Source organism: Arvicanthis niloticus, chromosome 22 (genome assembly GCF_011762505.2).
Source record: "Arvicanthis niloticus isolate mArvNil1 chromosome 22, mArvNil1.pat.X, whole genome shotgun sequence".
Lineage (NCBI taxonomy): Eukaryota > Metazoa > Chordata > Mammalia > Rodentia > Muridae > Arvicanthis > Arvicanthis niloticus.
Genome location: NC_133429.1, coordinates 1,252,056 through 1,273,682, shown reverse-complemented (window position 1 = coordinate 1,273,682; position 21,627 = coordinate 1,252,056). Strand labels below are relative to the sequence as shown.

General features: G+C 57.1%; 1 protein-coding gene across 1 annotated transcript; it reads left to right on the top strand.

Moving 5' to 3' along the window:
* The first annotated feature begins 1,424 nt into the window (after positions 1-1,424).
* Positions 1,425-20,847, top strand: Zfr2 (zinc finger RNA binding protein 2). The gene is given in 19 exon segments (XM_076919300.1): positions 1,425-1,543; positions 5,669-5,903; positions 7,754-7,838; positions 8,303-8,577; positions 10,290-10,469; positions 10,990-11,176; positions 11,835-11,959; positions 12,810-12,929; positions 13,584-13,723; positions 14,148-14,280; positions 14,505-14,671; positions 15,281-15,455; positions 17,181-17,319; positions 17,786-17,880; positions 17,970-17,993; positions 17,996-18,067; positions 18,404-18,515; positions 19,390-19,487; positions 19,983-20,847. Coding segments are annotated over 19 exon segments (2,598 nt in total). The 5' UTR covers positions 1,425-1,490; the 3' UTR covers positions 20,166-20,847.
* The last annotated feature ends 780 nt before the right edge of the window (positions 20,848-21,627 follow it).

Sequence of the window (21,627 nt, the reverse complement as noted above, 5' to 3'; positions counted from 1 at the left end):
CGTGAGGGATGGTTCAGCAGGGGTGTGTGGAGATGTCAGCCCGGAACAGGCACAGGAGGAGGCTGGGGCTAACTGAAAAGCAATCGGAGAGCCATTAACGTCAACTTCTGCACTCTGCATGTGCACTGATACATGCACACACCCCTCGAACATTTAAAGAGGGGTGGGGCGTGGTCAGAGGTGATGTTCCCCAGTGAGGGTCTGAGGGCGGTGTGGTCAGAGGTGGAGCCCTGCCTAGCATGGCAAGAGTCCTGGGGAAAACAGAGACTAAGCTGGCGATTTGATTTAGCAGCTGAGAACTGTGATTGGTTTCCAGGGGTTACCAGAAGTAAAAGAGAGCACAGACGGAGCTTTCCAGTGTCCATAAAGAACTAATCTGCCCAGACTTTAGTCCCTGAAAGTGTGAGAGAATAAATGTTTGGGGTTTAACCCCCACCCCATTCAATTTACTGTACATTCTTATTTTCCCAAGTAACTAATAGAAGACCCCACACAGTTGTGGATCTCTGAGGTTCTTTCTTCACATCCTGTGAGCACATCAAGTTCCTTCCTGCCACAGGGCCTTTGCCTGTGCTGTCAGTGCTCTTGGATCTCCGACGGTCACGTAATCACATGTGAGTGTAGATCAGATAGGCTGTCTCTCCCTGAGCGCAAGGCTCATCCACCTGTCCTGTGGCTGTAACTTCCACCCACACTACCTCCATGACCTACCTACTTCCTGTATCCCACTTCCTGTGTCTGTCAGCCTGAGAACTTCAGGAGCCTCGTGGGAGTGAGGTCCTGGCCTGGGTGTCCTTTTGAGTCTGGCTTGTGTTGCTGACACGCTGCCCTCAAGGGCCATCCATCCATATTGGAGTAGGTGTCTGGGTTTCCTTCCATTTTCTGGGCTGGGTATTACTCCATTTTGTGTGATTCCTTTAGTACTGATAAATCAGTATACACCTAGTACACATCGGAAGCTGTTGTCAGACTCCCAAGGCCAAAAGTCAAGAGCACAGGGCTTTCAATAAATAATAGGTGGAAAGATCACACGTAACTCAGAGAAACTGCCACAGTCCCCCTGCCTTCTAGGAAGATGTGGTTACACACCTAGAGCCATAAGCCTTGGAGGCCACACAGGCACAGAATGATCACCTGCGACCCACCGGCCCTCTCAGCCTTGCGATTCCCAAGCTGGCTGTCCAACAATCAACCAGCTCTCCGCCTTGCTTCACAGAAGCGGTGAGGAGGTTGGCAGTGCATCAGCAGGTGATGGGGCTCGCCAAGCCCAACAACTGGAGTTTGATCCCTGATCCCTGGGACTCCACGTGGCGGATGCAGACCGGGGGCGGAGGGGGGAGCCGACTTCTCCAAGATGTCCTTCCATCATCATAGGGGCACCTGAGTGAGGCGTCCCGAGCAGGGGGCGGGGCTCGGTCAGTGGGCGGGGCCAGCGTGCGTCGGGGACAGGGCCCTGACGTCACTCCCGTGGGCTCCAGGAGGACGCGGACATGGCGGCTAGCAGCTCTTCCGGCCTCGCGCAGGGCACCAGCCGGTCGTCCAGGTAACGAGCCCCGTGGGCGGCGAGGCGCCCCAACCCCGCAGGACTCGGTCGTGAGTCACGGGGAGCGGGGCGGGCCCGAGGCGGGGCGACGGTCCCTGGGGTCCGCGGGAGGGCGGGGCGGGGAGTCCGGGAGTGACAGGCTGGGTGGGGGCGGGGACCCCGTGGGGATGGGGCCAGCCTAGGAGGGATCGACCTGGCTGGGGACGGTGGGGACCTAGGATGGAGGACAGAGCTGGGGGAGGGGACTGACCTCAGAGAGGACCTGAGACCTTGGGGAACCTTCCAAGCGGAAATAGGGTGGGGTGTTTTGGCCCCTGATGGATAGAATTGGGGTTTGTGGTGTCTGGTGGATGGAGGACCCTCGAGACGGGGATGGCGTCTGGGGTTCTAGTATCTAATGGTTGGGGGACCCTCCAGATGGGTCTGAATTGGGGGCTCTAGTCCCTGATGAACGGGGGACCCTCCAGGTGAGTATGGATTGAGGGTTCTGGTCTCTGACATATGGGTTACGCTCCAGACAGGGATGAATTGGGGTTCTAGTCCCTGACGGATAGGGGACTCTCCAGGTGGGGATGGGGTCTGGGGTTCTGTGTCAAATGGATGGGGGGCCTAGCCAGGCAGGGTAAAGTGAGGCTCTGGTCTTTGGAAGTCATTAATGGCAAGTGGCACAGGCCTCCAATCCAGTCTCTGAGAAGAGAAGCTGAGGCAGTGTGCGTGCGTGCGGGTATGTGTGTGTGTGTGTGTGTGTGTTCAAGGCTAGCCTGAGCTACAGTGAGTATGAGGCCAGGCTGAGTGACTTAAGGAGACCTTGTCTCTAAATAAATGGACAAATGAGTGGGAGGAAGGGGAGCTTGGATGTGAGTTGGGGGCTGGCAGCTGGGGACGTGTCCTCTTCACTGGGTGTCTTGGTTAGGGTCACTGCTGCAGTGATAACACACTTGGGCCAGGAGCTGGTGAGAGGGTCACTGTGGGGACCAGAGTTCCAGGCCTGTGAGTCAGGCCAGTCCACTGCCATAGCACCACACACACACAAATATACAAACGCTGAAACAGAAAAAGACAGCACTCCAGTCAGCAGCACTCCAGTCAGCAGCACTCCAGTCAGCAGCACTCCAGTCAGCAGCACGTCTGGGAGAAGAGGATTTCTTTGGCTTACATTTTCAGATCACCATGACAGGAACTCAAGCAGGGCAGGAATGTGTTGGCAGGAGCTGATGCAGAGGCCATGGAGGGCTGCTTACTGGCTTGCTCCCCGTGCCTTGCTCAGCCTGCTTTCTTAGAGAACCCAGGACCGCCCACAGTGGGCGGGGCCCTCCCCCATTGATCACTAATTGAGAAAATGCCCTACAGGTTTCCCTGCAGCGATCTTATGGAGACATTTTCTCAATCGGGTCCCCTCCTCTGAAACGACTTTAGCTTGTGTCAAGTTGATAAAACTGTTGGGCTCAATTGACCTTTGTCAAATTGACACAGCAATACAACACGGTTTAGCAGTCACTTCAGTCTTCGAGATCTCTTGTCAATAAATATAACAACACAAAACATATGACTAACTTCTTTACAAATCAAACAGTTTAAAATTCAGTCTCTTTGGAGCTGCGGAGATGCCCAGTGGTTAGAGCACTGGCTGTCATTGCAGAGGACCTGGGTTCGGTCCAGCACTCACACGGCAGCTCCTAACCACCTGTGACCGCAGGGGCTCTGACACCCCCTTCTGGCCTCTGCAGGCACCAGGTACACTTGTGCACAGACAGATATGCAGGCAAAGAAACTACACACAAAAGGTAATAATAAATCTTTTTTAAAGGTATAAAACTCAGTTTCTTTTTTAAAAAATCCGCTCTGTAAAATCCAAAATCTCCAAAAAATTCAAAATCTTTCAACTGTGAGTTCCAAGAGGAATGGACCAAGACACAGTCAAAAGTGGGGCGAGACAAAAGCAGTTCCACCCGTGTATGTAACTCAGGATGCAGTTAGCTGGGCTCCTCTGGGGCTCGGCCCCTGCGGCACACACAGCTTGTCTTCTAAGCGCTGGCTGGCTCCACTCCGCCGCTGCTTCTGGTCTTGGTGGTCATCCATGGTACTGGCATCTCCAAAGCACTGTGATCTCTGTGTGTAACTTGGCTGCACTTTCGCCAAGAGGAAATCATAGGATCCTTTCATGGTGCCAAGCCTTAACTTCTTTGCATGACCCCTTCATTCTGGGGCCATCAAGTGCCACTGTGGCCGCACTATCACCAGTGGCTCTCCTGGCCTCGCACAGTGCCAAGCCTCAGCTGCTCTCTGTGACCTTCAAAACCAGTACCACCTGGGTGATTATTACTAAGTTCAGCTGCCAGCCTGAGGTTCAGCCTTGGCTACCTCTGGAACACAGCTGTGTGCTGACCTTCAGGAGGCACTTGCCTGAAGACTTCACCTCAGTGATACTGGTCTCTTCTGCCTTTCACTCAGGCTGACCAGGACCACAGACTTAGTTCAGAATTGCAAATGGCCCCCATGTGGTCTTCACTCCCTGTGAACCTCACAGGCCTGACTTCTACCTGGCACCTTGCACCATCTGGGAGAGCGTCTCCCTAATTCTCTTGACAGCTTACTAAGCTGGGAGCACTCAGTCCTTCATGTGTTCCACACATGATCAGGTCTCCCTCAGAGAATCCTCATGACTCTGCCAGCAGTCTGTCTTAGTTAGGCTTGCTCTCGCCACGGTGAAACCCCATAGCCAGAAGAAGCTGGACACAAAGCGTTTGACTCAGCTTGTGGGTCCCCACCACTGTCACTGAAAGCAGGCAGGGGCTGATTTCAGCAGAGAGCATGGAGGATGCTGCTTACTGGCTTGCTCCCCATGGCTTGCTTGGCCTGCTTATAGAACTGAAGACCACCAGTCCAGGGGTGGCATCACACACAGTGTGTTGAGCCTTCCCCCACTAATCACTAATAAGAAAATGCCCTACAGGCTTGCCTACAGCTCGATCTTGTGGAGGCATTTTCTCAATTGAGGTGCCCTTTGCGTTGACTTGACATGTGACATGAAGCTACTCAGGAAAACATGTGTCCACTCCCTGTCCCTTGGAGACACTCCAGAAGCCTCTGTCACCAAGATCACAACCCCATCAGCCAGCAGCAGCTGGGCCTTTAGGTGTCACCTGGCACCCCCTCTGTCAGTTTCCCATCTAGGCCCAGTTTTTGAGCTCTGGATGTGTTCGCCATGATGTTAACATCTGACCTCTCAGGATCCCCATGGACACCTGGGAACCCTCAGCTGGGACCAGTTTTTATAGATACAGGGAACTCACAGTGACACTGTAGAATGTCACTGTCACACACCTCAGACGTCTCCTGCTCCCACCCAGATTCTCTGATGTGTCTCAGGTAGCCAGGGATTTCTCTAAGCTGCCACTGGGGCCACTCCCAGTGGGTAGAATATGCGGCTTTGGGTCGGGTTATTAGTGTCACAAGACCCCTCAAACAGAATCATATCCCCAGCCTCTCCAGAGGGCTTCCATTTTATAGACAGCTATACCTGGTGCTATCTACCCAGCGATTGAGGCAGTAGGGGGTGCTGGAGAAATGACTAGATTCTGAGCAGTGCTGCCCTTGCAGAGGGTGCAGGGTGATTCACTGTCTCTGCCTTCAGTTTCGGAGTCTGGAGCTCTCTGCTGGCCTCTGGGCACCTGCCACACAAATGATGCAAGCATTTGCACAAAATAAAAATATCCCAGAACAGCTGGAATAACAGGCCTGCAGCACCACACCTGGTTGCAAGTGGTGACAACTACCCAGGTTTCTTGGCCTGTGATGGGTTATCAAGCCATGCAGGAGAGACAACACTGCAGTTGGTATAAGTCCATGGTGCATCGGTGTGAAGACCCACGTTCAAGTCCCCAGCATCTGTGTAAAATATTGGTTATGGTGACATACACCTATGTTCCTGATGCTGGAGAGACAGTCACAAAAGGATATCCAGGGCTTGCTACCAGATCATTGTTAGTGCAAGCTCCAGGGACAGTGGTTCTGGTCTGGCCCTATAACACTGAGGCGCTGACCTGGCCCAGTGCCTGCTCTGGGGGTCCTGTACGGTGGGGACCCAGCTAACCCACCCTCTCTTTTGTGTTCTGGTGGCTCTAGCCCCCAGCCGTCCTCCACTTTACCTCTCCCAGCTACTGGGGCCGGCTACACTGTGCAGTCTACCCCCAGAATGGAGAGCAGCGCCAGCCTGGCCCTGGCCCCTGCCAGCCATCCACCTGCGTCTGGAGGAGGAATTGCGGTGGGGTATAGCTGCTCCCAGCCACACACCAGCCAGGGCCCCACATCCAGCAGCCGACCCCGGGGTCCTGTGCCTACCTCTGCATCCGCCCACCAGGTACCACAGTACCATCCCATGCAACAAGATTGTATTTAATTTTTTACATGTATGAGTGTGTTGCCTGCATGTTTGTCTGTGCACCGTGTACATACAGTGCCTATGGAGGCCAGAAAGGGGCATCAGTGGCCTGGAGCTGGGGTTCAGACAGTGGTGAACCACTGAGTGGGTGCTGGGAATTGAACTTAGATCCTCTGAGAGAGCAGCCGATGTAACTAACCACTGACTATCTCCAAGCCCCACACACCACCAGGGAATGTGTTAGTGTGCATGGGGACATGCATGATGTCCCTGACTGTCAGCTATGGTATAGTTTCTAGGGACAAGCCATGCTCTGGAGTGACAGCCACGTTGATACCTCCCAAGGAGCCCAGGGGTATTTGGGGCCGCTGAGGTGTACAGAGCTGTAGCCCAGCCTGGTGGTGGCTCCTAGGAGGAGCCTTCAGTGTCTAGGGGGGTCTCCACCAGGCAGCTGTCCTGGGGGTGCTGGAACTGAGGGTTCCCTCCCATGGCCACACCCCCTGCCACCCACCTTTCATCCCTGACTTACTGCCAGTACTTGGGGTGTCTAGACTCAGGCCAAACTGGGGCTGTGGCCTCCACACTGAGAAGAATTTAGGAGCCTAGCTGTTGTGAAGCAGAGCTGGGAGTTTATTGGAGTAGGGTGTGAGCAGGAGGGTTGTGATGAGGCCCAGAAGGAGGTCAGAACCACCTCCCTTCCGTGCAGCTCTGCCATTCTCAGCCATCCTGGGCTTTGGGGCTATGAGGGCCTGCTGTAGCTCTGAAAGGCAGCAGAGTGAATAGGTCCCAGGGACAGGGAGATGGCTCACCACGAGGGCGGCTGCGTTTGGGGTGCCCCAGGTGGGCCACCTGCACCGCCCCTGTCGAGGGTCTGCTGCTCTATGGCAGGGGCATCCTTCTCTCCTGCTCCTGGTTTCTGTCTTTCATTCCTGTGTCACTGTCACTAAGTGTCAGATCCACTGCCTGGCATAGGACAACTGTCTATGCAGGGGGTGAGGCGATCCTGGGTGGGTGATCTTGCCTCAGTAAAGCAAAACTACAAGCAGGCGTGGAGGCACACACCTTTAATCCCAGCACTCTGTGAGTTCGAGGCCAGCCTGGTCTACAGAGAGAGTTCCAGGACAGCCAGGGCTACACAGAGAGACCCTGTCTGGAAAGAAAGGGAGGGAGGGAGGGAGGGAGGGAGGGAGGGAGGGAGGGAGGGAGGGAGGGAGCTGGCAGGTGCCCAGGAGGTAAAGGCACTCACTGGCTGCTAACTTTGATGGCCTGCATTTGGTCCCTGGGACACATGCCCTACCCCCATGCTCACACATGGGTGCTGGGACACGTGCCCTACCCCCATGCTCACACATGGGTGCTGGGACACATGCCCTACCCCCATGCTCACACATGGGTGCTGCGACACATGCCCTACCCCCATGCTCACACATGCACGTATGCACACACAATAAATTAATAAGCAAAGTGATTGTTTTCACTGGCTGGGAATGTGCTCAGTGGTTAGCTCAGCCAGCACACACAAAGCTACTGGTTCTGTCCCCAGCACTAACTACATAAGCCAGGCCTAGGGACAACTCCTGTCTTCCTAGCACCTCAGAGGTAAAGATAGAGGAGTCACATCATTCTTGGCTAGTGGAGAGTTTAAGGTTGGCCTGGCCTATGACAGCCTGTCTCATCAAACATGGCACTGAATGAACGGGGTCCAACCCTATGGGCAGCTGGCTGTGCACTGCCTCCAGCGGTGCCCACCCTGCCGCCCTCCCCCAGCATCCCGCCCACCTCCCTGAGCTGCTTTTCTCTCTATGTCCCTGTCCCATGGAACCCTCCAGGAGGATGGTCACAGCTGCCAAGAGAAGGCAACCAAGAACCGCACAGACTCACGGGAGTGGCCAGTCAGGTCGCTCTGCAGTCCAGGTGGGCTGTGAGGATTCTTTGAGGGGCTGGGAAGCACGGGCTGATTGGAGGGATGCTTAGGCAACTCAAGGGGCCCTACGTGAGTCAGCACGGGACACACAGGACAGGCCTGTGCCGGCCGGGGGTGACCTGGGGGGGGGGGGGGAGGAGAGGCTGGGTCCCAGAGATGGAGCTCAGGCCATCAGGCTTGGCCGCAAGCAAGCACTTCTATCTGTGGAGCCATCTTGCCAGCTCTAGTCCCAGGTTTAAAATTTCCTTGAGATCAGGCCAGCTGAGCTGCAGCCGCTGCAGGGGGAGGCTGATCCGCCAGCCTGAGATTTGTCCTGGCGCCACAGCCACCTAGGTCACTGGGGTCCAGCCTGGCTGCAGTGCGGTTAAACACGCTGTGGACCTGCTGCCAAGGTAGCCTGGCTGCGTCTGTACCATCCCCTCCCCCACAACCCCCACTCGTCTCTCCCTCCTAGGACCAAGTTCCCGCAGCCCGGACTCGGTGTCGCCCGGCCCGCAGCGTCCTCCGCCCTCCTCCCAACGGGCCCCGCAGAAGCTGCAGGCGCCTTCCCCGCCGCGGGCTCCCGTAGGCTCGGACCTGTGGGGTGGCCCTGTCCTCGGGCCCTGGGACCCCACCTTTACCAGCGACGCGCTGCCGTTCCTGGACAGGCTGCCGAAGCCCAAGGCGGGCCCCAGGCCACCCTCCATGCACTACTGCGAGGTCTGCAGGGTCAGCTGCGCGGGGCCGCAGGTCAGGACTGGCAGCTGGACAGCTCACCGTCCATCAAAAACTGTAGTGGCAAGTGTGGCGGGCGCCGCGATGCTGGCCTGTCACGCTGCAGTGGAGGCAGGGGGGTGGGGAACTCAGCCATCCTTAGCTACGTGGTAGGTGTAAGGCCAGTGTGGCCGTGAGCCTCTGTCACAGTTCCTCTGCAGGACCCGGGTTTGGGTCCCAGGCCCAGGTGGCAGGTCCTGAACCCTGTGACCACAGCGCCCTCTGCTGGCCACATGAGGCACGCAGTGCGCAGACACACAGGCAACACACCCCACACAGAAAATTAAATTAAATTAAATTAAATTAAAATGTATAAAAAGTGGGGAGGAAAAGAAAGCACTGAGAACTAACCTGTCAGAATCATAGGCTTGTTCCCAGAGATCCCCGAGGTCAGAGTCTGCCTTGGCAACACACACTCGCCCGCGCACACACACATACATACATCACACAACACACAGAGACCGATACACAGACACACGCACACAGACACGCGCGTGCACACACTGGTTTGAGTGTAGCACTCTCGCTCTGTAGTCAGAGCTGGCCTGGAGCATGCAGTCCTTCTAACTTATAGCTCCTAATTTTAATCCCCCCGACTCAGCCCCGGAACAGGCCTGTTTGCTTCTGGGCCGTCTTCAGTCCTCTGCCCGCGACTGGGCGTTTGGCCATGGCTGGCCTAGCTTTCACAGTTGTGAGAACAGACCCTTTTTTCACCGACACAGGCCGAGTGGTCTGGCTCTGTGGACCGGATGTGGCCCTGACTTGCGGGTTTCCCTTCTGCAGAGCCCCCATGCAGGAGAGCTCTGTGAGATCAGGTGCCTGCGGCTGTGTGCATGTTTGTCACACTCTCCAGGCGGCTCTGAAAGGGCTCAGACTTACTGGAAGTCGGTGCGCCACATGCGTGCCTTGTCCAGAGAGGCCACAAGAGGGCGTTGGAGCCCCTTTCCAATTTTCCAGCCCTGTTTTGTTGTTTGTTGGTTTAGGTTTAATTTTTGTTTTCTTTTTGTTGTTGTGGTTTTGGGTTTTTGTTGTTGTTGTTGTTGTTGTTGGTGGTGGTGGTGGTGGTGGTGGTGGTGTTTTTTTTTGTGACAGGGTTTCTCCGTGTAATCTTGGCTGGAACTCCCTTTGTAGACCAGGCTAGGCTCAAACTCAGAGATCCACTTGCCTCTGCCTCCCAAGTGCTGAGATTAAAGGTGTGCACTACCGTGGCAAGCTGGTTTTGTGTTTTGAGGGTGAGCCATCTCCTGTAGCCCAGGCTGGTCCTGAGCTTGCTATGTAGCTGAGGATGACCTTAAACTCCTAATGCTCCTGCCTCCACCTTCCAGGTCCTCAGAGGACTTGGAAGCTCCTGAGGTCCTGGGGACAGAACTCATGCCTTTGTCCTTGAACTTCAGTCATAACCTGGAAAGGTCAGGGCTTGTTTGGGGGCAGCCTCCTGTACTGGTACAAGACGCACAGGACCCTTGGTGAATGTTTCCTTGAAAATCCTGGCTGGAGTTTACTTAGGTTGGGGGAAAAGAGACATCGATGTGTCCTGCAGGGCCTGACTCTTCTAACTTAGGGCACAAGTGGCCGAGGAAGCCAGGGCCCTTGTGTCCCTCTGAGCTCCTACTAACTGTCTGTGCAGCCTGCAGGTTAGTGTGGTTTCTGGTAAGGCCCTCCATCAGGGTTCCCCACTCTTGTTCCAGACCTACCGGGACCACCTGGAAGGGCAGAAGCACCGGAAGAAGCAGGCGGCTCAGAGGACCGGCACACAGCCCAGCGGGGGTCCTAGAGGATCCCAGAGCCTCCACTGCGGCCTGTGTGCTGTGTCCTGCACAGGGGCAGATGCCTACGCTGCCCACATGAGGGGAGCCAGGCACCAGAAGGTATGTGTGTCCTGGCAGTCAGCTCTGAGCAGGTGCCAGGTGGGGGGGTGGGAGAGGGCGCCCCAACGGGGCCATGTTGACTGACTGAACTTGCTCTGATGTGGCTGGAGGCCGAGGAGACCTCAGGTGATGGCCCTGTGGCTGGAGTATGGCTACAGCCAGGAGTGTGTGTGTGTGTGTGTGTGTGAGAGAGAGAGAGAGAGAGAGAGAGAGAGAGAGAGAGAGCGCACGCAGAAGTTCCCCAAACCACACAACCATGCACACACGTTCACAGTCTACAACTCGAGAGCCAGAGAGATGACCGCGATACAGGTCAAGGACATTGGTGGAGGGTGTGTGTGTGCCAAATCTGAGAAATGGGACTGCAGGCAGGAGGTTGCTCCAGAACATTTTTTTTTTTTTTGAGAGGGAAATTTCCACAGAGCGTAGACACGGGGCACAGCGCCACATTCTCTCCAGCAGCCTGCTCAGTGAGAGGCGCACTGTTTGTTTCCCAAACACACTGTGGGGTCCATTGCAGGTCTTCAAGTTGCACACCAGGCTAGGGAAGCCCATTCCCTCTGAGCCCACACTACAGAGTGTCACCCACACCCGAGGTTCGGACGGCGCCCCTGAGACCTCAGTCAAGCGTGAAGCGCATGCCCGTCACAGCTCATACACCCAAGGCCGGCCAGCACCAGCCAAGGGACCAACAGCCTCACGCAAGGGTACAGGTCTCTCCAGTTCTATACATGTGAGCAGATGCATCCCGCACCCTCACTGGGAGAGTCCAAGCAGGAACTTCATCCCCGAGCTCGCCCCCAGCTTTTGGGTTTTTAGGTGCAGGGTTTCTTGGTTTGGGGGGGGGGGTTGTTTTGTTCTTTGTTTTTAGACAGGTTTCTCTGTGTAGCCGTGGTTGTCCTGCAACTCACTCTGTAGACCAGGCTGGCCTCAAATTCACAGAGATCCTCCTGCCTCTGCCTCCCAAATTCTGGGATTGAAGGCGTGCCTGACCACACCCTGCCAACTCTTAGTTTTTGAGACAGGATCTCACTATGTAACCATGGTGACTGGGACTGATGATCCTCCTGCCTCATCCTTTGAGCGCAGGACCCCAGGTGTGCGCCACCAGTTTTGTGACAACTTGGCTTGAATGGACAGTCACTGTCCTTTGGAGTTCCCTTGAGGTGACCCTTCCACACCACATCAGACAGACTTGCCTTGTGTGACATTACGGCCTGCCCTTCTGTGGCTGCAGAATTCCATCTGGCCCATGATAGTCTCCACAAGAGGGAGTGGCCAGCTAGTCCTCTGGTTTAGAGTCCCGTGGCATGCAGGGAAGGATGGGGCAAGCCTGAGGTTGCAGCCGACCACGGTTTCTGGCAGGGCCACCTGAGCTGCAGACAGTGCACAGCCGACCTGGAGACAGGCCATCGTCACACTTCAGGACAGAGGCCACCAGGGGAGGCCCTGGAGACACGGAGCCCGTGGGCACCGAGTACGTGGAGGAGGTGAGAAGGTGCCTGAGGCTGGGCGACTCGATCTTGGTGGCAGAGCTCCGAGGTCTGCCCAGCTGTGAGCCACTGTGGTTCTGAGAGTGGAGCTGCCATGCCAGCCATCCACATGTCCACCTTCCACACAAGGAGTGGGAAGCAGGACCAGGAGATGGAAAAGTTCACTCAGGGCACCGAGACCCTCCTGTCCAGCCCTTCTTGGCCTGAGGGCCCACTTTTCCAGTCCCGGGCACCAGAGAGCCAAGCTGTGTCCACCTCAGATGGTTTCACACCGTGGCCAGCTTTGCCTGGGAGAATCAAATTGATCTCCACCCTAAAGTCCTGGATTATGAACGCCAGCCAAAGGGTCCTGGGCAGTACTGTGCCTGCACCCGTGTGCTGTTGACTGCACAAACATCCAGGGTAGGGAGTTGTCTCTCACAAGCATCTCTACTCACAGCTGGCTCCATGGCCACAGCCCCAGCAACACCAGGGTGTTACTTCAGTTGGTGTGTGCGGGTGACAGGGGGCAGTCCCCTAGCAATGCCTTTCTGTACCTTGCACTTTGTCCAGCTAGTGCCATGCTCACCAGCTAGTGCCAGCTGTGGTGGCCTGCTACTTGGTCATGAGGACAAAGAGAGTACCTGGTAGTCCACAAGGCGTCAGGTGGCTCTTTCACCCCAGGGTGGGATTGAGAGGATGAAGAGACAGGTCATGGACATTCTCCAGCCTTTCAAAGCCACTTCTCTGGGATGACACACCCCTGCTGGTCCCCTGGGGAGGCTCAACGTCCTGGGAGTCTTGCTGCCCAACATCCTCCAGGGCCTCATGGTTGGCTGGCAGGAAGCTGAGCTGTGTTCTGTTCCAGGTGTGCAGTGACGAGGGGAAGGTGATCCGCTTCCGATGCACGCTCTGTGAGTGCAGCTTCAATGACCGAAATGCCAGAGACATGCACCTGACTGGACGCCGGCACCGGCTGCAATACAGAGTGTGTCCAGCAGGGGCGCCAGAGGCCGGCCAGGGCTACGGGGTGGGGTGGGGAAGGTGGCTTGTGAGGAGAGGAACAGGAAAAAGGGTAAAAGGGGTGGGGGGGGAGATCATTGGGGGTGTGGGGAGTGAGGTGTGTGTACGGAGATAAGTGGGTGGGCGGGCAGACACATCCATAGCTTTGCTCACTGGAAGGATTTCCCCCTCTGGCCCTGCAGATGCACAAAGCCACGGACCCCCAGGAGCCCCATCCTGCTTTGTGCTTGGCTACTGCCCTTCCTCTCTGGCTGAGTGTTTTTAGTTCCCAGCAGTGGACTGAACTGGGGCAGACAGAGCCTGCCCATTGGTGGCTGTCCCTGGGGAGCTGCACGCATGACCCCGCCTGGTGCTCGGGCCAGTGAGTTTGAGAGGCCCACAAGTAACCTTAGCCATGTAAAGCCACGTCCAGAGTCTGGGCAGGACATTTCACCAAAGTGCCACATCTTGGCTACTGTGGGCTATATGCAGCCTGCTGTCCCCTCAACCTGCTTCCTCCTACTGTGGTCGGGGCCAGTGAATCTCTAAGAACAGCGGGTGTTAGTTGGGGCTTCTCTGTACCCATGGCCGCCCACCTGTCCTCTCCAGTGTCACCATCTGTCTGGCTTTCTCTTTGCAGAAGAAAGTAGACCCTACACTTCCAGTAGTCAGCAGGCCCAGTGGCCCCATGCAGAGGGTGCTGGCCAAGCGGCTGCAGAAGCAGCAGCAGCAGGCACAGGCACGACTAGAGGATGCACGGCGCTGGAACTCTGAGCTGAGGTGACTCCTGGCCTCCCCACAGTCCTTCAACATCTGACATTCCCTACCCTCTCTGAGTACCATGATCTCTGATGCCCCCATGTCCCCTGACCTCTGATGCCCCCATGTCCCCTGAACTCTGATGCCCCCCATGTCCTCTGACCTCTGATGCCCCCCATGTCCCCTGACCTCTGATGCCCCCATGTCCCCTGACCTCTGATGCCCCATGTCCCCTGAACTCTGATGCCCCATGTCCCCTGAACTCTGATGCCCCCCATGTCCCCTGACCTCTGATGCCCCCATGTCCCCTGACCTCTGGAGTCTTTGCAACCCCTCTTGTGTCATCCTTCAGACTCTCTCTGGGCCCTGGAGCTTGAATGTGTCTGTTGGGCTGGCTCAGGCCTCTGGTAACCACAGCCCCATGTCCCTGTCTGTGTTTCCACAGACAACAAGAAGAACACAGCAGGCAGCCTGAGGAGCCTCCACAGCCCCAGGTTGAGGAGCAGCTGCCCGGGTTACCTGCCTGGGCATTGCCAGCTCCCACTACCAGACCAGGGACTGCCACCACCCGGCGCCAGGTGGGTGCTGGCTTGTGGCCTGGCACTGGAGGGATGCTGCCAAAAAAGAGCCACCCCACCCAGACCCAAGCCCCCATGTGTGTTCCCTGCGAGAGCTGTTCAGCCAATGGCCACATACCATGGCTCCCTGCAGCCTGCCTGGCCCTTCAATACTCTCCCAAGTCCTGCCAGGGCTGGATATCTTGTCCCCAGCCCACCCTTGATGAGGGTAGCTCTCCCCACAGTCAGGGCGTCGGCCAGAGAGCAGTGACGACCGCCATGTCATGTGTAAGCACGCCTCCATCTACCCCACTGAGGAAGAGCTGCAAGCCATCCAGACTGCCGTGTCCCACACAGAGCGAGCCCTCAGGCTGGTGTCAGACACGCTGGCTGAGGAGAGCATCCAGCATGGGTTAGTGCCCCAGGGTCCTGTCCCCTCCCCCACCCCCATTTGTCTCAGGTCCCCCTGCCAGGCTTGTGACAGAGAAAGTCCTTCTTTTGTTTGTTTGTTTGTTTTGTTTCTGAGACAGGGTTTCTCTGTGTAGTTCTGGCTGTCCTGGAACTCACTCTGTAGACCAGGCTGGCCTCGAACTCAGAAATCCACCTGCCTCTGCCTCCCAAGTGCTGGGATTAAAGGCGTGCGCCACCACCGCCTGGTGAGAAAGTCCCTCTTACTCCGTTTCCCTGTGTATTGGGTAATTCCAGTGCTCAGGAAGCTGAAACAGGAGGATTGCTATGAGTGAAGCTAGCCTGGGCTAGACAACCCTTGTTTCAGAAATAGAGATGATAGGTAGACAGACAGGTCAATCACACACAGATAGCTGGGTGACAGATAGATCTGGCCTCTCCTGGGATCGATTGCTTGTGTGGGCTGCAGGGTGGGTATCGGGGATGACAGCATGTTTCATTTCCCATCTGTGTCCCCTGTAGAGGGGCCAGGTCCCTGGCACTCAGGAGTGCAGTACCCTGGGGGCCCTTGCTTCCCTCCCTCCCGACACAGTCTGCCTCTTTGTTTCCACAGCACCCTGGCGTCCCCACCACCGAGGGTGCTCAAGGGTGTGGTGCGGGTTGGCATTCTGGCCAAGGGCCTGGTACTTCGTGGAGACCACAGTGTACAGCTGACCCTGCTCTGCTCCAGGAAGCCCACGCACTCCCTGCTGCAGAGGATCAAACAGGAGCTGCCCCGAGAGCTGTCTGTAAGAGCAAGGCCAGGGCAGGGTCTGCGGTTACCGAGGACCGAGGACCGAGAGGCCTGCAGGGCTGAGGGCTGCCTCCATCCCCTCCCACATAAGAGTTGGGATCTGAGTTCAAATCTCAAGAAATTGTGTAAAAGCCAGTCTTAGGCCAGGTGTGGTGGTATGTGCCTGCAGTCCCGGCATTCGGGGCCGGGATTCCTGAGGCAGCCTGGCCACGCAGAGAGCTGGGGCCCGGGGGAGACTCTGCTTTAATTTTTTTTTTTTGGTTTTTCGAGACAGGGTTTCTCTGTGTAGCCCTGGCTGTCCTGGAACTCACTCTGTAGACCAGGCTGGCCTCGAACTCAGAAATCCACCTGCCTCTGCCTCCCAAGTGCTGGGATTAAAGGCGTGCGCCACCACTGCCCGGCGAGACCCTGCTTTAAAAAAACAAGGTGGGAAGCAGTTGCGAAACAGCTGACTTCAGTCTCTGGCTCTGGCACATACAAAAGAAAGGGCTCTGGTGTGCACCTGTCCTCCTGGAACTGAGGCAGGAGGAGGGCAATTCTGGCCAGGGCTGTAGCCCAGTGGTGAGTACTCATCCTGGGTAGGGCTCGGGGTCTGTTCCCAACACTGGTGTGCATGCACACACACACACACGCATGCACACGCACACACACGCACACACACACGCATGCACACGCACACACACGCACACACACGCATACACACACATGCACACACACACGCGCACACACACACACGAATGCACACGCACACACACGCATACACACACATGCACACACACACGCGCACACACACACACGCATGCACACACATGCACACACACACGCGCACACGCACACACACGCATACACACGCATACACACACACATGCACACACACACACATGCACACACACACACATGCACACACACACACGCGCACACACACACACATGCACACACGCACACACGCACACACGCACACACACGCATACACACACATGCACACACACGCACATGCACACACACGCACATGCACACACACACGCGCACACACACACGCATGCACACACATGCACACACACACGCGCACACGCACACACACGCATACACACACATGCACACACACGCACATGCACACACACGCACATGCACACACACACGTGCACACACACACACGCACATGGACATGGACACACACACATGCACACACACACGCACACACACGCACATGGACATGGACACACACACATGCACACACATGCACACATGCACACACACACACACACGCACATGGACACACACACATGCACACACACACACACATGCACACACACATGCACACACGCACACACACGCATGCACAGACTTCCTAGACTTTGTACTCACAGGTGCCAGTGAGAGCTTGGCAGTTTTTATTTCCTTCTGTCTGACACAGAGGTGACTGATTTGTGCAAAGGGCGGTTTGTGTTTCCTTTTCTGTCTGAATTCTGTTCATGACCAGTTGTTTTTCTATTACATCTTACTGAACAACAGGCCCTCTTTACAGACTGAGGCTCCTCAGCGTTGCCATCCATATGCTCCTCTGGTGGGTCTTAAGTCACACAGAGGTCCCTGATGAGGGCCTGGGACCCTGGCAGCAGGCACACGATGGGGAGATGGGTCCCCAAGCCTGCGGCGCCCCGCTCGTGTGCACCGGACACTCCACTGGAGTCATGTGGCTTCTTTCTACGTTTATACCCAGATAGTGGCAGAGGACAAGTACGAGGTCTCATCTGACCACGATGCGAACATCGTTATCTCGGCCTGTGTGGAGCCCGGGGTGAAGGTCACCGTGTCTGCCACCTCTCCTCTGATGCGGGAAGACCCCTCTGTAAAACAAGGTACATGCCCAGCTTCCCGCCCTGAGCCTGCACAGCACAGCAGGCTCACCCTGTTCTGGGAGGCCCTGGTAGTCATGGTATCTGTGGGTCACACAGAGTCACATGGGGCTACACAGTCTGGGGCAGTGGAGCTAAGGGCTGGTGTTTCAGGGCCTTTGCACATACCTGGAAGGTCCTCTCCCACTGAGCCACACCCCAGCTTGTGGAGTAGAGGGACAGGGTCTCTCGATGTGACCAGGCCCCAGACCTGAGGTCTACAGGGCCATCGCTCACTTAGCCGTGCCGAAGGTGCTGGGTGTGGCTTCAGCCTGTGAGTCCAGCGCTGGGGTGGGGACGGGGACTATGAGTTAGAGGCCAGGGTGGAGTGCAGAGGGAGAGCCTGTCTCAGGCAGGACAGCCAACCTGAGCACAACCACCCTGTGGGACTGGGCCTAGCAGAAAGGGGCTTGGACTCTATTCCTTCTAGGATTGCAAGACTCTCTGCCCGACCCAGAGGACGTCCTGGACCGGGAGAGGTGCCTCGAGACCCTGGCAGCCCTCCGCCATGCTAAATGGTTCCAGGTCAGGTCATAGGGTGGGCTGAGTGGGGACAGTCACCAGCCACAGTCTGCCCCAGAGTTCTCCCCACCAACCGTGTGTCTTTCCCCAAGGCTCGAGCCAGTGGCCTGCAGCCCGTTGCGTGATCCTCATCAGGGTTCTAAGGGAGCTGTGTCGCTGTCTGCCCCCCTGGGGGGCCCTGCCTGCCTGGGTAAGGTTGTAGGAGACCGTGGGGAAGCACAGGTGGGGGCCAGCCAGGTGTCTTCTCAGCACCCAGCCATCCCAGAGTGGGTGGGTGTCACCAGGCCCCTCAACATGAGAAGATGCCTTGGGTCACTAAAACGGTCACCTGCCACCTTAAACCCCAAGTTGGGAGGTGAAGTCCAGACCCCATGCAGGATGAGGACCAGGGTGTCCTCTGTGCTGCAGAGGGCTTTTTAACGGCCCTGTACCGGCCTCCGACACTGACCATAGCGTGGCCTGGTTTATCATCCCAGCCACATTGGGTCCTTCATGTGGCTGCTTCCCCTCCCCATGTCCCCTTCAGGCCATGGAGCTGCTGGTGGAGAAAGTTCTGAGCAGTGCACCCCGGCCCCTGAGCCCGGGGGATGCCATGCGTCGGGTCCTGGAGTATGTGGCCACAGGCGCGCTCCTGACAGGTCAGCGACGGGCGGGAGATGGAGGGTTAGGGCAGCAGAGGCCATGGCCTGTCACACGCGTGCCCAAGAAGAAAAGCTCGCCCCCACACACCGGCAGCCTGTCCATATCCTACAGCACAAAGGGCAGAGGCATGCTGCCGCCCTCCAGGGACACAGCAAGGCAGGGGCAGGAGTTGGTTTCATCTCCAAACCAGGGCTGCCCCAGTGTCACCTGTGCCACCACCATGCACACTCCTGGCTGCCTCATGTACTGTGGCCACTGCGCCTGGTGCCTGCCTGGCCCAAGTGCACCAGACCCATCACTGGAGTTGAAGGAGGCCACAGGACACTGTTGTGACTCCAGAGCCAGTGTGGGACTGGGCTGTGGCTCAGTGGGCAGAGCACTTGCCTAGAGCGCCCAAGGCCGCTGGGTCCAATCCCCAGGCACTGTACAGTCTGGGCCTGGTGGCACACACCTGCCACCCCAGCAGTAGGGAGGCGAGGGCAGCAGGTTCAGGAGTTCAATGTCAGATACATGAGGAGTTTGAGGAACAGAAACCAACACAGTGCCCTCCCTCGAGTGGGCAGGAATGAGCCTAGAAGGATTTCCCCTGAGAGTTCCTGGATTCTGAGTGGGAAAGGAGGGTCAAGGGTCAGGCCTGTCATGTGGGCCTTTTGTGTAATCACGTAGGCTGGGGCACACCCACAGGCACAAGTACAAAGGTGCCACAGGGGACCCATGTAATGGCCCCTGTGTTGCCAAGGCAGACCTTGCCTGATGGGTCAGTGTGTTACAGACATGGCACAGACCACATGCACAGTGACCCACAGTGGCAAAGTGGCCCATTGTGCCCCACTAGTCCCTCATAACAGTATCCACCGTCTTCTGGCTCAGATGGCCCAGGGCTACAGGACCCTTGTGAGAAAGGCCCACAGGACGCCCTGGAGCCCATGACCCCACAGCAGCGAGAAGACCTGACAGCCAGCGCACAGGTACGTGGTCCCCTCCCACATTCTGGATGCAGGAGTGGGGCCCGGAGTAAGGAACTCCCACCGGCAACACTGACCGGCGTGGGTTGCATGAAAGCACAGGACTTGTCCAGCATACACACAGCCCTGGGTTCCATTCAGCAGTGCAGGTGGAGGCAGAAGGATCAGAACTTCAAGGCTATCTTTGACTATTGAGAGTGTTTGAGGCTAGCCTCGGCTACATGAGCTCCAGTCTCAAAAGGAGTACATAGCCATTCAGACCCAAGTACCAAACATTGCCACTTTCGTGGGGTTGAGTATCTTACAAGGAATTTGGGGTCCCCCTGCCCAGAAAGTAAAGGTGTAGTCCCAAGAACTCCTGGCCAGCCTGTGCCACCAGCCGGTGGTGACATTCCCCAGGGCCACACGGCTGGCACCAGAAACTTGCAAGTAGCCCAGCCACCTGGTCCCCGAGGCCCAGCCAGGCTAGCCCCCCCTGATGGGACCTGTTGTCTGCAGCGTGCTCTGCGCCTCGTGGCCTTCCGGCAGATACACAAGGTCCTTCACATGAAGCAGTTACCTCCACGGACCAGATTCGGGGCCGGGGCGCGGGCCCGGAAGAGGATGAGGGAGGCTAGTCAGGCCCAGGAGGGCACCAGGGAGAGGAAGCGGGGCCGGCAGGGCACAGCAGGGCTGCCTTGAGCCAGCTGTCACCACCGACCCACACATCCCACACCTGAACAGGTGTGGTCCCTCCAGCTGCTGGCTCCTCCTGATGTGGGACGCCTTTGTCATTGTGTCTGTAGGTTTATTCACGATGCTGTGGGGGTCCCCCTGAGGTGACCCCCATGCCCATGGCTATCACCCGCCCACCCCCAAGCCAGATAGCAGTGACCTCCTTGGTACTAATTGCTATTTGAAACTCCCTCGATGTCATAAGAAGTGACTGGAATCTGAATCGCTTCCTTGAGATGACAGCAGGGGTGGCCTGGAAGATTCTATGGGTCACAGGGTGGGGGTAGAGGCACAGAGAGCAAAGAATGAGGTTTCCACAGGCCCAAGCGCACCATATCCTTTACACAGACCCCTTACTAGCTATGAGGACACTGTCCGCCCACAGTGCGACCCTAGCCCCAGTCACTGAGTGCCTTCTGCAGATGGCCTACTCCGCCCCATGTGACCCTGCGCCCCACTGGGCACGGACACAGCTCTAACATTAGGCCTCCTTTGCGTCCTTTGGACCCCCTGGTATGACCCCTAGGCTTCAACCCTGTTCCGTTCTGCCTGTGGCTTTTAAAGACCAGCCCACACGTGGCGCGATGCCTGGAGTCTATAGAATCATCCAGAACTTGTCTGGGATGGGAATAAAGCGGATCTGCCCATGTGTGCTGTGGCCTTCATGTCCGTCACTCTGGGGTCCGGGTGGCTGTGCCCACCAGCCCTCATTCTTCCCACACCACGCTGCGTTGTGAGTGTGGGCGGAGCTCCAGTGGCCGGAGCAGCCCCGTGACTGACCCTGTGCAGACCCAGACCCGTCAGGTCCTGATGGAACACTGCTCCTGCTTCCTGGAGGGATGTGGGAGACTCACGGGCCCCGGGCCTGCCTTCCGGTTTCCGTCTCTTCTTCCTTAGCACCCCTTCACACACACACTCCCTGTGAAACACCGAATCTAAGCACGGCCTCCCTCGGAGCCGCCCTCCCTTGCGGCTCCTTGGTTCACCCACCCTCCCCCTCCTCCCGCGTGAAGACCAGTGTCCTCCTTCCCTGGGTGCTCCTAGCCCCGGGCCTCTCCCTCGCCCACTACCCACCCCCTGTCGAGCGGGACACTGGGACCACCACAGACAGGAGATGTCACCTGACGCTGGGTCTAGTTGAGCCAAGGGCACGTGGGTAACCAAACGAGAAAGCTCTTCCTGGCGGCGCCCAGCGCCCGCGTCTCTGTGGCTGCTTGTGGGGACATTGCTTCACAGTTGGGAGAGCTCACGGGTGGGGGCGACAGAAGCCGGGACCCTGGTGGCCAGGCTCAGTGACAACGGGAAAGCACCACGCCCACGCCCCCACCCCGCTCTGCGCTCTGTTCTGAGCCTCTCTACCCACCCCACCCGAGTCTACTTGGGAAGGCAGATGAATCCACACCAGGTGACAAAGAGTTAAGTCGGACCC